Source organism: Sinocyclocheilus grahami, unplaced genomic scaffold, assembly GCF_001515645.1.
Source record: "Sinocyclocheilus grahami isolate Dianchi unplaced genomic scaffold, SAMN03320097.WGS_v1.1 scaffold361.1, whole genome shotgun sequence".
Lineage (NCBI taxonomy): Eukaryota > Metazoa > Chordata > Actinopteri > Cypriniformes > Cyprinidae > Sinocyclocheilus > Sinocyclocheilus grahami.
This window is the reverse complement of record NW_015505540.1, coordinates 904,235-918,446: the sequence shown is the minus strand read 5'-3', so window position 1 is coordinate 918,446 and position 14,212 is coordinate 904,235. Positions and strand designations below refer to the sequence as shown.

General features: G+C 35.8%; 1 protein-coding gene across 1 annotated transcript; it reads left to right on the top strand.

Moving 5' to 3' along the window:
- Positions 1 to 1,716: 1,716 nt before the first annotated feature.
- Positions 1,717 to 12,713, top strand: LOC107549067 (ethanolaminephosphotransferase 1-like). The gene is made up of 10 exons (XM_016229999.1): positions 1,717 to 1,880; positions 4,277 to 4,345; positions 4,985 to 5,093; positions 5,719 to 5,793; positions 6,840 to 7,102; positions 8,600 to 8,708; positions 8,826 to 8,874; positions 9,016 to 9,196; positions 9,336 to 9,518; positions 10,054 to 12,713. The coding sequence occupies exons 1-10, from the start codon at positions 1,824 to 1,826 to the stop codon at positions 10,117 to 10,119; spliced, it is 1,161 nt and encodes a 386-aa protein (XP_016085485.1). The 5' UTR covers positions 1,717 to 1,823; the 3' UTR covers positions 10,120 to 12,713.
- The last annotated feature ends 1,499 nt before the right edge of the window (positions 12,714 to 14,212 follow it).

Genomic DNA, 14,212 nt, shown 5'->3' with positions numbered 1-14,212 from the left:
AATCATCTTTGATAGTGTGACCCAGATATTTTATTTTATTCACCACATTTAATGCTTGATCACCTAGATAAAAAGATGGAAAATTTTGCTTAAGGTCCTCTTTGGTTTTGACAATCATAACCACACTCTTTTTGCTATAAAATTTGATATCAAACTGCACACCATAACTTGAACATATACGAAGCAACTGTTGCAATCCCGCACTGTAAGGGGACAGAATAACTAAATCATCAGCGTACATCAGATGATTTATAAGATGATCTCCTACACATCCAGTTCTACAGTCGTTTAACTTGAAAGAAAGATCATCCATATACAAGTTAAAAAGAAGAGGAGACAGTATTCCACCTTGACGAACTCCATTCATCGTATAAAAAGGTGCTGATACACTCCCACCCCATCTTACTCGCATTGATTGATGAATATACTAGTAATGTAAAATCCTTATCAAGTAAAGGGGAACCCCTCTTTCTTGTAATTTTATAAACAGATTAGTACGATTAATTCGATCAAACGCCTTAGAAGCATCTAAAAAAACACTGAAATACTGTAGAATTTTGCTTATTATATTGTAGCGTTCTCAGACAAGGACGAGGCGTTTTTGATGCAAAAGGGGTGTTTATTTGGGCTGCTGTCGGCCACAACCCACGCCGTACACACCCCGACCAGCGAGACACTCTGATCTGACCCCCTTCTCTCAGTTTCCCCTTACACACACCCCAGGGGGTGGAGCCTCTTTCCCTAGACACTTGAACATCCAATAACAGTTCTAAACGCAAAAAGGAATAAAGTGCAACACAACAACATTCTGAACACGTTACAATATTTACTAACCACTTCCTTTAATGAATATATACACAGATCAGTGCCATGATGTTTATGCTTATAGGAAAATTAATTTAAAAAGAACCTACAATGAGAAAAAAGAAGTGTGACATCTAACCCAAATTCCCAGCTCACGTATTGTAAATTAATCGTTTTTGTAATGTGTATATTTAGTCTATATAGTGCAACATTTGTTCCCGTTTTATGTAAACTAGTCCCGTGGTTTTTAAACTTAGGTCAGAGGAGCCACCGGGGCTGGGTGGTCCGTAGAACAGTTTGGAGAAATGTAAATAAGTACATACATACATAAATGCATGCATGCATACATACATACATAAATACATACATAAATGCACACACACACATACACACACACACACACACACGTTTACTTAGCTATACAAATGGGGACATTACATAGACTTCTATTGTTTTTATATACAGATAGTTATACACTTTTAACCCCACCCCTACCACTAACTCTAACCCTCACAGAAAACTTTCTGCATTTTTACAATTTCAAAAAAACGTTGTATACTTAATTTTTATACCAGTTTTACAAATGAGGACGTCCCCAAATGGAGGATTTTGGCGATTATGTCAGGTTTTGCTCACTTTTCGTTACACATTTGTTCCCAAAATATGCTTAAGTAGGTACACACGCACACACACACACACACACACACACACATATGCATACAAACATCCACGCACACATAAATAAACAAATAAACAAACAAATAAAGAAAGAAATATTACAACACTATAATGAGTAGAAAACATAACTGAATAAAAACTAAACATAGACGAGTGTTTCTGACGTTTTGATGCAAGTTCCACGTCGGCTTTTATTATGAAACATCACATGGGATTGTGGGCGGAGTTTCGGGCGTCACGCCACCGCACCGCCACCGCACACGCGCGACACTGCGGATACTGTGCGCCGACACGGGTGACGGCTGAATTTCGGTCCGACTCAGAGCCGTGCTGCGGTCATCATGGCTCTCTACCACTATGTCACCCAAGAGCAACTCTCAGGTTTTGATAAATATAAGGTGAGGCCGCTCTTATTCTGCACAATGTGTAGGAATGTAGGGTGTCGGCAAGTCGAGCCGTGCTGTGCTGTTAATGCTATCATGAAGCATGAGGTCTACCGGTGTGTGCCGCTCTCTAGAAAGAACCTTTAAAGAGAAATAGTGTTTTCCCCTCAAACTTGCGGGATGAATTGGTACACAATTGAGTTGTTACTGCATATACATCCAATTCGAAGATTTTAAAGACATATTAGTGGTATTAACCGGTGAAACTGGTGTGCCACAGTGACTTGAAACCGCCAGTGAAAGTAGATCTTCAGTTCTAAACGTTATGCGACGCAGCGACAACATTATCTTGTTTTACCAGCTAAACACAAACACGGTATCCTGCTTTGTTTTAGTTGATCTACATGCTTTATGTTGTCGGTTAGCTTGTAAATTGGGTTGAATTGTAAAGGGATGGGCTCATGGTTCCGCGTCTAACAAGGATCTGTGGTTTGGACATAATTTGCATGTGAGTCACTCACTCAGTGCTTTCACTTTAATTGTTCGCCGTGTTCATTTAATATTCAGGTGTTACTGTATGTATATAGTAGTGTAGTGTAGTGTCAGAGTCCTCTGATATCATTTATAGAAGAAGAAGCGCCTGAAAAGATTGAGATGCAAAGCTCTTTGTTTATACAGTTATGAACCCCTTTGCTTGCATAAACACTATCTGTGTCTTGTTCATGATTATTGTAACTTATTACTCTGTGGGCGTTTGTCTTGATCTATCTATCTATCTATCTACACACGTACTTTATAATTGTTAATCAATATGTAGTAGTTTTAAAAGTATTTAAAACGATGCTATTATTCAGCAAGAAGGCATTAAAACGATCAAAAGAGACCGTAAATACATTTACAATGCTGTAAAAGATTTCTCTGTTAAATAAAGGTTATTGTTCATAACACAAACACAATCCTGAAAAAAATGTATCATGGTTTCCACAAAAATATTAGGCAGCATAACTGTTTTCAACGGTTAAGATGATAAATAATCATAAGAAATGTTTCTTGAGCAGCAAATCAACATATTATCATGTGACACTGAAGACTGCAGTAATGATGCTGAAAATCCAGCTTTACAATCACATGAATAAATTACATTTTGAAAAAATAAATAATAATAATTGTGAAGTTATTTAAATTGTAATAGTTCACAATATAATTTTTTTTACTATATCTTGTTATCCAATAAATGCCACCAACAATGCCATTATATACCGCTGTGTGTTCATCAGGAACCAACAAGAACTTGCTTATTTCATGTATTGTTTGTATAAATGACTTGCTAGAAATTAACACAAATTGCACAAATATCTGAATGATTATATCTCAAACAACTACTAACAGTGTATATATATATATATATATATATATATATATATATATAGTCATTTAACATTTTTAGTTATACATTTTCATAATGCATATTATGCTTTTATTATGTGATAATTATTCATTTATAATACATGAAATATACAACTAAATCAATCAGTCTGTGTCTATTAGTATTTGTCGCAAAATTCCTGTTAGGCATCTCTGAAGATGATAGTTTGCTTAAAAGGGTGTGGAACTAGAGAGGTCGAGAGGTTGAATTCCTGGGTGTGACGCAGAGTTTTGTGTATTTCTGAGTGGTTATTTGACAGAACTTGTGAATGAATGTGGCTCTGACCCTGTGTGCCTCCTGGTTGAATGTCCTGTTGGCCTGATAAGGTGTATTTATTTACTCCCAGTGTTTTGGGCCGTTAGGTGTACAGGCTGCTGAGATTGTATGTGCTATTCTTGCTCTGCATGTAGTCTGCTTGGACTTCAAGCATACATTGAACGTACATGACTACCGCAATGTGTTTATTTGACCTGAACAGGGTTATTATAGTTAACTAAAACCATTAAAAAAAGTTTAAAATAAGCGTGTATTTCATTTCAGCATTTTGTGTACATTTAATTTGTGGTTTTGTGTACGTTCATTTGCTGACATTGCTGACCTATCCCTAAGCTTCAAGTGTGAGCTCACACAGTAAGCACATGCTGGGGGAGCAAGTGAAAAGTGACCTTCACCCCTGAATCATGCTATTGTGTGCTGTAGTGAACTGTTTCGTTTTTGATAGACATTATTACATTCTGGCCATTCTAAATTGTCTCTAGGTTTGGACTTCAGAATTTATTTTCCAGTAGTTACTGCCACATGGGCAGTTTTTTAGTGATACTTTTAGGTTATATTTTAATCATCTCATCTAAAGTTTGTAGACACAATGTGCCATATTAGTGGACACAGCAGAAACACTCTTTTGTTAACACTTTTCGACATTCACACTTCTGGACCTGAGTGTTAATGTGTTGTCTTACTCTGCATTTCTTCTTCTTCTTTACAGTACAGTGCGGTTGACTCCAACCCCCTCTCTATCTACGTCATGCACCCCTTCTGGAACTCAGTGGTGAAGGTGAGAACGTTCAGAATCACCACTGTCGTTTGGAATGTTACCCAGGGCATTCAGTCTCTCATAACAGATTTATTAATAATAATAATAATAATAACAACACTTTTATTATAGATTAATATTCATTTGTATTATTTAAATGTACTATTTAATGCATTAAAACTCAAGACTGACATTAAGACAAGCAAATGCAAAGTCCCTTTCAAATATGACAAACAAATGTATTTTATTATATTATTTTAAAATGATATATTAGATTAATTATACAGTTTTATCAAATTGTAATATATTTCTATTTACAATTATTTTGTAGTTATACATTTTAGTATAGTATTTTATTTTTGTTTATTTATGTTGTATACTAAAATATACTATTATTAAATTGTTTATTGCATATTATTTTGTGTTATAAAGATGCGTTTATGAAGATTTGTTTCTTGTCTGTCAATCTTTATCAAATATTTTGAAGCCATGAATGTATAGTGGTATTTCACATAAAAAGAATAACATTATGCTGTGTTTTGCTTTCATTGAATTACATATATGCAACATTAATGAATGTTCCGTCTGGATCTGATTACCTGCGAGGGAGATCAGACCATTTGCAACTCGCTAATTTCCCTCTTTCTCGCTGTGCCTCAGATCTTGCCCACATGGCTTGCCCCAAACCTCATCACATTTACAGGGTTCATGTTCCTGGTACTCACCTTCACCTTGTTGTCCTTTTTCGACTTTGACTTTTATGCCTCAGGTGAGGTCAATAAACTGTGTGTATGATTGTTATGGATTTGATGTGCTAGTGAGAGGGTATTGTGGGTAATGCTCTCTTTCTCAAAGCTTAGGGACCTTAACTCATTTGGAATGATAACAACTATAACCAGTTAGTGATTATGTGCAAAGATAAGAAAAAGGTTGTATGTTTTCTTTTTTTCATATGACAAGGATCAAGGTCTCACTTCCAGCTCATCACTCTCTCAATTATCAACTAGCCATCTGTTAATACACAGCCACACCTGTGCACATTACCAGCTCTCTCACATATGCATAACACACTGTACATTCAGTGTTGTGGAGTGAATAATTAAAAGAAGCGACACTACAAACTTTTTTTGCTTTAAAAAAAAAGTTTTGTTTTCCTAGCAACAAATATGTTTCCATTAAGTAGTAATGAAGACAAACATTTTTAAAATCATAGTGTTTTTCACTGATACGTAGTATTGAAAGTTAAATTCATTCTTCATAAATGAACTAAAAAAGGTAGGTATTTTAAGGGTATAATTTATAGCAATTTATTAGTTTAATGTTGTTGTTGTGTTTTTGGACTTGTACCTGTTTACAAATGGGATTGATTGTTTCGTGGGTGTTGTGTGGCACAGGGGAAGGCCGTACACATGTGCCAAGTTGGGTGTGGATAGCTGCTGGTCTGTTCAACTTTCTGGCCTATACCTTAGGTAAGTGTGTCTTTTTGTTTTTGAAAGTGAAAGTGACATGACGTGGCCAAGTATGGTGTCCCATACTTGGAATTTGTGCACTGCATTTATCCCATCCAAGTGCACACACACAGCAGTGAGTAGTGAACACACACACACACGCACACCACCAGAGCAGTGGGCAGCTATTTTTTGCTGCAGGCCCCGGGGAGCAGTTGGGGGTCTGTGCCTTGCTCAAGGGTCTCACCTCAGTCATGGTTGTTGAAGGTGGAAGAGAGTCGCTGGTTATTTACTCCCCCCACGACAATTCCTGGTGGTACTGAGACTCAGGCCCACGACCTTCGGCTTGCAAGTCAGAATCTTTAACCATTAGACTGTCCACTATTATTGAAATAGTACTAATGTTAATTGACCAGTCTTCTGTCAGCTAGTGGCTAATGTTTCTGAATCCCTTTTGTAAAATCAATTTATTTGTGTTTAAGGCACATTTTTGCTAATGGAGTCAAAATATTGTTCAAGTTGTTGTTCAGAACATTCACAATTCTCATGAACACAGCAAATACAAATATGCGATTGAACACACTCCTTTAATTAAAAAAAGCAAAAAAATTAACTGATTAAAATAATGGCATTTGATCTTTAAATTAATGAAATACATTTGGAGCTGTGCATTTCAGGAATATCGTTTAATATTAACAATATTTTATTTTCAAGTGCCTAATGCACAAATCTGATATTTTGGCACAAATCTTATTTTTAGTCCCACCTGTGTACATTTATAAACCTACTGAGGTGTGCTGTATACATTAATAACTCACTAGATGAGCACTTTGACCAATAGGGACATTTGTAATACAGCCACAAAAGACACATTTGCATATGAAAATATGAACATGCAGCAAATTTGCAGAGGCTTGCTTCTTAACACTATAGTTTAGTAAGGGAAGAGCTTTGAATATTATGTCTGGGATCCATAGGACCTCTGAAACATTGTGTATGTGGTAGCAAAATTGGAAATGTGTATATAAGTTTCAAATATATTTTGTTTGTTGTGTGTGTACATGCAGATGGTGTGGATGGCAAACAGGCTCGGAGAACAAACTCCAGCACTCCACTGGGTGAGCTGTTCGACCACGGCCTGGACAGCTGGGCATGCGTGTTCTTCGTCGCTACAGTGTACTCTGTCTTCGGACGGGGTGAGACAGGCGTGGGAGTGGTGACGCTGTATTATCTGTTATGGGTTGTCCTGTTTTCCTTCATACTGTCTCACTGGGAGAAGTACAACACTGGGATTTTGTTCCTACCCTGGGGCTACGACATCAGTCAAGTGGTAATTTATTACAATGACCTAAAGATAAACTCATGAAAAGAAAATATGGTTTTCACAAAATATTAAAATAAAAACAAACTATATATATATATATATATATGTGTGTGTGTATATATATATTTAAATATTATATTACATTAAGTATTATATGGATTGTGTGTGTATATATATATATATATATATATATAAATTAAAATATACAAATGTTTAATTAATTTTAATTGTATAATTAATTTTTAAATTAAAATATACACTTCAAAAGTTTGAGGTCAGTAAGATTGTTTTTGAAAAAGTCTCATGCTCATGAGAGTGTGTGTCTATGTGTATATATATATATATATATATATATATATATAAAATTTAAATTAATTTATTCATGTCATGGTAAAGCTGAATTTCAGCAGCCAATACTCACATGATCCTTCTGAAATCATTGTAATATGCTGATTTGGTGCTCAGGTAACATTTCTTCTTCTTAAGAAGAAATAGTAAGAAAATATATTTCTGTGGAAACCATGATATATTCCTGTCCAGAAAGTTAAAGAAACATTTGAAATTTCAATTATTTGAAATAGAAATCTTTTGTAACATTAGAAAAGTTTTTACTGTCATTTTGTAAACAATAATGAATCCTTGCTGAATAATATTATTAATTATTATAAGTATTAAAGGGGTTCTATTATGCTCTTTTACAAAGTCTTGATTTTGTTTTGGGGGTGTATTAGAACAGGGTCTAGGTTATTTTTCACATATTTTACATTATTACAACACCTCTCTCCCCAGTCTGGCATGAACGGCTCGAATAGTTCCTGTATCAAATGAAGGCCCGCCTTCTGAAATATGAAATGTGCTGTGGTTGGTTAGCTGGACCAGAGTCTGTTGTGATTGGCAGCACTTGGTGCCTGGTCGGGAAATGTCACGCCCCTTACCGTAGCCGCCTGTGAGCTTCAGTGTAGATACTGCGTCAAAATCAAATCAATTTGAGCACGATTTAAACCCGGATGATTGTAACCACTCTAAGTTCATCTGCCTTGGGAAAGCTAGCATGTGTCCGACATAGTGATAATGACACTAGTTTCCTTCTCTAATGCATCTCAACCAGGTCGTGTCCCATTCATCCATATTTGTGATATCACAAATCCCGGAAAACATGCGTTGTAGTCCAAACGAGTTGTTGGTTGTAGTTTTTGAAAAGTGATTTCTGTTAAATAAAATATCTCCTTTTGAATTGGACTTTGAGCTTTGTAACTTTGCAGATCTTTTTTATGCTCAAACAGCAACATTACAGACTAACTAAAGTTGAAAAAGTGAAAAAGCATAATAGGACCCCTTTAAGTATAATTACCCAATGTTTGAGCAGTAGTGAATATTAAAAATGTGAAATAAAAATGTTTGTTTTTGTATATATCACACACAGTACATTAAAACTTCAATGATTCTTGGATGGAAATAAATATTACAGTTTGTATTAATGTCTTTTTTCTTTCTCCATACCAGACTATCTCTGTCGTGTACATAATAACAGCAGTGGTTGGTGTGGAAACATGGTACAAACCTGCTATTGGGAATGTTCAATACAGAGATCTGTTCACTGTTATGATTGTTGGTGAGTGAACTCTGCCCTGCTCTTACAGTTAATACTACAAATGCTGTTTTAATTCGCTATTAGGCCAAACTTGCAAATTAAAGGATGATCTGATTTCCTCATTCGTTTTTTTTACAGGTTGTTTATTTGTTGTAACATTGCCAATGAGCCTCTTCAATGTCTTTAAGTAAGTTTGGTTTCAGGCCTCTTGTGCCTTGTACTACATAAAAATGACTCGTACTTTGTAGCTTACTGATGTTCTATTGAATAATGTATGCTTTTGGAACAGGGATATTTGTTCTCACTCTTTCTCTCTGTATTATTTTAGGGCGTACCGTAATAACACCCTGAAGCACAGTTCGGTGTATGAGGCCTTGTTGCCGTTTTTCTCTCCCGTCCTCTTGTTTGTGCTGTCTACACTGTGGATCAGTCTCTCTCCTACAGACATCATTGAGAAGCAACCCAGAATCTTTTATCTCATGGTGGGAACAGCCTTCTCCAATGTTACTGTGAGTGTACTCAGTCCTCTCTCTCTGCTGTAGATAAACAAGTTGTGCAGCTGTGACAATGGATGTCTTTCAGTTCCATTTGAAACATCTTGTCAGATTTCTGATCCTGACATGCTCTTTCTCTCTCTCTCTGTCTCAGTGCAAGCTCATTGTATGCCAGATGAGTAATACTCGATGTAAGCCACTGAGTTTGTTGTTGTTGCCGATGACAGCTGTGGTGTTGCTAGTGATATCTGGGGTTGTACAGCACGGTGAAATTACTGTCCTTTACATATGGACTGCCATAGTCATCCTCACTCACATACACTATGGAGTATCAGTTGTGAGTAAAGACACACACAGACTGCTTATTAGTTAGTCATGAAGAATATATATTTTTTTTATTTAACTTATAGAAATGATTTATTATAGCAAATCTTTAATATGTAATTGTTATAATTATAATAATTATGTAATATAATAATTTCAAATTAATTATTATTAGTAGTAATAATATTGTAATATTAATATATGAAATAAAATGGTTTTATATTAAATTACTTGTTATAATAATTAATTATAAAAATAATTATATATATATATATATATATATATATACACACTTTTATTTGTATAATTACTATAATCAACTAATTTAATGTTCTATAACAATTTAATATAATTTATAATATATCAATATTATAACTAATAAAAATCATTAATTATAAATGATTATAATAGTAAATATGATTATTAACAACTTAAACATATGATATATAATAAATATAATGGAATTATCTTTTGTAACTGTCATGTTTTATGCACAACTACATTAAAATATTTCTCATTATAGTCGTTTTTTCTGTCTCCCTGTGCAGGTGAAGCAGCTGAGTGATCATTTTAACATATACGCTTTCTCACTAAAGAAGCCCAATTCGGACTGACAGGACGAGGAGAAAATCGGCCTGAAGGCTGCTGAGGTTTAAGCTATCTCAGCATGCTCTTCAGCTAGCCGACTCTCACCAATCACCAAGGAGACACAGTTAACAACAGGAAACCAAATTGTACTGACCAAATGCGCCGCCTTATTCTGAGGATGCTGCTCAATCAACAAACGAATGGAGCTGCACCCCAGGGCCCACTGATCCCTGAGGTGGAGCTGTGCCATGGGGCTCACAGAGCCCTGAGGCAGAGCTGCACCACAGGGCCCACTGTGCCCAGAGGTGGAGCTGCGCCATAGGACATATTGGGCTCGGACACGAAATTATACCATGGGACTCAATATCTCAGAATAACAGGACCCACTGAGCCCAGGACCTACAGTGCCTCAACTTGCAGCTGTGTAACAGAGTCCATTCCTCCCAGAAAGAGCTGTATTGTGTTGCTCGCTCCGAGCCGAGCCGAGGCTGTTTGGTTGCCTGGTATCCGTGAAGTTGGGGATTTTGCTTGTTTCCTAAGGAAATGTGCTTTTCAGCTGAGATACTAGGAGCCTTGAACGGTTAATCTCACTTACATGCTCTCAGATGAGTCACACACAAACCACATGATGAACACACACATAGAATGTGCTGAATGTCTTTATCTTATTTGATTTGAAGATTTTATTAACATTTAATTTTGGCCTCAATTGCTCAATTTGGGGAAAATATGTCTCTTTTTTTTTTAAATGAGAAGCATTATTTAATTATGTTTCTATGATGGACAATATAAGCGGATTGTGAAAACAGTCTAATTTTCAGTTAATATGAAACTTATATGTATGAGGGAACAGGGATGTTAGATACTTATTTAAATCTATGGTGATTTTGCTGATCTCTACAACTACACAAATTTTAATAATAACATAAGACAAATTTAAACAACCACAGCTAGTTATCTATAAAATCACACACAGCTCAAACCACAACCTCATCTAACCAATTGAATTTGTATTACTGCTGCAACTGGGATATTTGTTTTTGTTTCCTTTTTACATTGGTGATGGTGTCTGCGTGCCGATTTTCAGTCTTTTTGTTTGCTTCACTAGTCGGCTTTTATTGAGTTTATTTGTGCTTGAATGAAGAGTGCGCTTCAAACCCTGACCAGGAGAGGGTGCACTTGGAGTGAGCGAGTCAAACCTCGCTCCGTCTATAAACACGATAAAAGCACTAGTCTGTGTGTCACCAACAGGTCCGTTAAACCTGCAACCTGCAGGTGGCATGGCCTGCGTCAAGCTCATTCCAGCATTTAGTCTGTTTTTCTTCTCTCGTTTTCCTTTTTGTCTACATATCTTATTTTCGGTTTGGTGGACTGAGGGCTTATATACCAGTAATAGGATTTTTTTTTAACTTTAACTGGTTGTCCGAAGTGTGTGATTTGAATGTGTGTAAATATAGGGATGAGTGTGTGTGTGTATGTGCACTGTATGTATATATCCGTGTATGTGTTTTACACTTACACACTCACTTTGGAAACCTCATGCCTCCATATATTGTTTCTCTGAGATGAGTCGGTCAGTGAAAACAGCTTATCCATGTTGTTATAACATTGTATTGTTGTTCATCTTGCTTTATTTTAATCTCCATAATATAATGATACATATTTCTCATCCTTCAAATACCTTTTTTACATGAATCGAGAAATGACATGGATAAAGAATTTACATAGGCTACTACAAATGACAACTGTTATATCTCAAGTAAATTCTTTATTTATGTCATGTCAATATCTAATTACTGTCCAGTACACTTTTGCAATATATTAATGACACTCATCCCTAAGGGCACTCCTGCAAAATTTAGATTAGAAAGATTTTAGCCAGCAGATGGCGCTTTTTTCTTTGTGTGCAATAGAACTTTATCATTATTTTTTTTGCATAGTCTGATGGTAGTTCCTCTGAGGGTCAAATTCACTACGCAAATCGGCACATTTTAAGTTATTAGTGCACAGAATATCCGAGGAGGCTGCTTAACCTATTTTGTTTGTGTTACTGTTCTTATCATTTTTAAACTAGGCATCCCTCTTAAATGTGAGAGTTTTGGTTGCAGAAGGACTCTTTTCAAGTGCTGTGTAACTGGATTTGTGTGATGCTTTGGAGAACAAGCAAATAGAACTTTTTTTTATCTAAAGTGAGATAAAAACACTCAAACCTCTGCCTATTGTAAAACAAAATCCAGCCATGTTGTAACATTATCTTGTTGAGCTGCCCCATTAAATGTAAGCTTATCCACAGTATCATTTTGTCCTATTGCAGATTTTGACACCCCAGTCTCAGGACAGGCAGGATTTCACTCAGAGGCACAGTACATCATCTGTGTTTCAGGTACTGAATAGTGCACCACCAATGTTTTGTTTCGTGGACTTAACCCTTATTGTGGAAGATAATACAATGGCATTGCACATTTTGGTAATTTTTCATTAGTTAATGCACATATTTTTCTGAATATAAAAAGTTGTATCCCAAGGGTAACGTGAAATGGAGTTTTGAGAGAACCCGGTAGACTTTGTGCCCTTTTGCCTTATTCAGGGGTTCCCAACTTTTTTTTGTCAGCTGAACCCCTTAGACTTAAAATGTTTACTTGAGATTTTAAGTTAATATTTCAGTAATTTAACAATTTTGCATAACCTTATGTTGGTTAATGACATGCAAGTCAACAGATAAAACATTTGGTCTTTTTAAAGCAAATGTTTTATTTTGAAAATTGCATATACATATATATATATATATATATATATAGGGCTGCACAACTTTTGTTATATTGCTGTTTGAACTGCGATATGATTAACTTTTGAAGCTGGACTTTAAAGGGGACTCAAACCGCAATTTATTTGTGTCTCAGTCCACATTATTCACTTTGGTGTTTTTAGGAACCCATTCAAATTCAACAAAATAATAGTTATTATTATTATTATTTATTGTTGTTATCTTAAAACAGTAAAGTATTTCTGTTTTCATTTTTTATAATTAAGTTTACATTACAATAGCCTACTGTAAATAAAAAAAACAATGCGATACTATTATGATTTATGTTACACATTTGTATGTCTTAAATTCTCCTTTCAAACATTCAAACCCTTGATCTATTAACATTTCAAATTCAAGCTTTTTATTTTGGCAGAATACTGGTGAAATGCTGTAAACCTGTTTATAAAAAATGTTGGAAATTATGTAAATAAAATGAACCTAGCATACATGGTTTCCCAATGCACGTTAAACTAAGCACACACACACACACACACACACACAGAGATGGTTTGCTTCATTTACTGTGAACTCAGCTACTCTTGAGAAAGACGCTTCAAACATGAGTTGCTGGATTAATCAACAGCCTCAATTTTAACAGCTGTGAAATTTTCCAAGTTTGTGTGCTAACTGTGCTTTGACTTTTGAAAAGTCGACCTATAGCAAACTAAGTGAAATTATGTCAGAGCAGCTCTTTGATGTTTTGTAAAGTTTCATGAACCTGGGATCTTTACATTTATGCGTTTAGTAGGAGCTAGATGCATAATTGTATGAATAATATTTGTTACAAAAGTGTTAGCAGTAAGCATCGATCTTATTTAAGTGAGCTGTGACATTCAATATGCTATTTTAGTCCGCAAAAAGTGTTAATGTGGTGCAGTTCAGAGTGTTAGTTTGTTATTATATGTGCATTAAACCGATATTTAGTAATGATATGTAGGCCTATTATTTAATTGCTTTAACACCCGTGCTGCTGTGTTGTTACAGTGTTTTTTTAGGGTTAGGACACTTTGGCGGGATAGTCCTAAACTGACAGTTAATCGGAGGTTGCATGAATTAAACAACGACAGCGTCAGTGTAATGTTCCTGGAGCGCAGTCCGTTTTGTGCGTGGCTGACCCGGTGCCACTCACCGTACTGCCCGGGAGAGCTCGCTCAATAATGCATGCACGGCATTAGAAACCGGAGAAGTCCGGTGTATAGCCGTTATTTCCTGGGAAACGCGAGTCAGGGCGAGGTGCATAGAAATCTTTGGACTTGAAGATGTGTTTCCCGCCTCGTGCACTATGCTTGTAGTTTTGTATGCAGCTGTGAGTG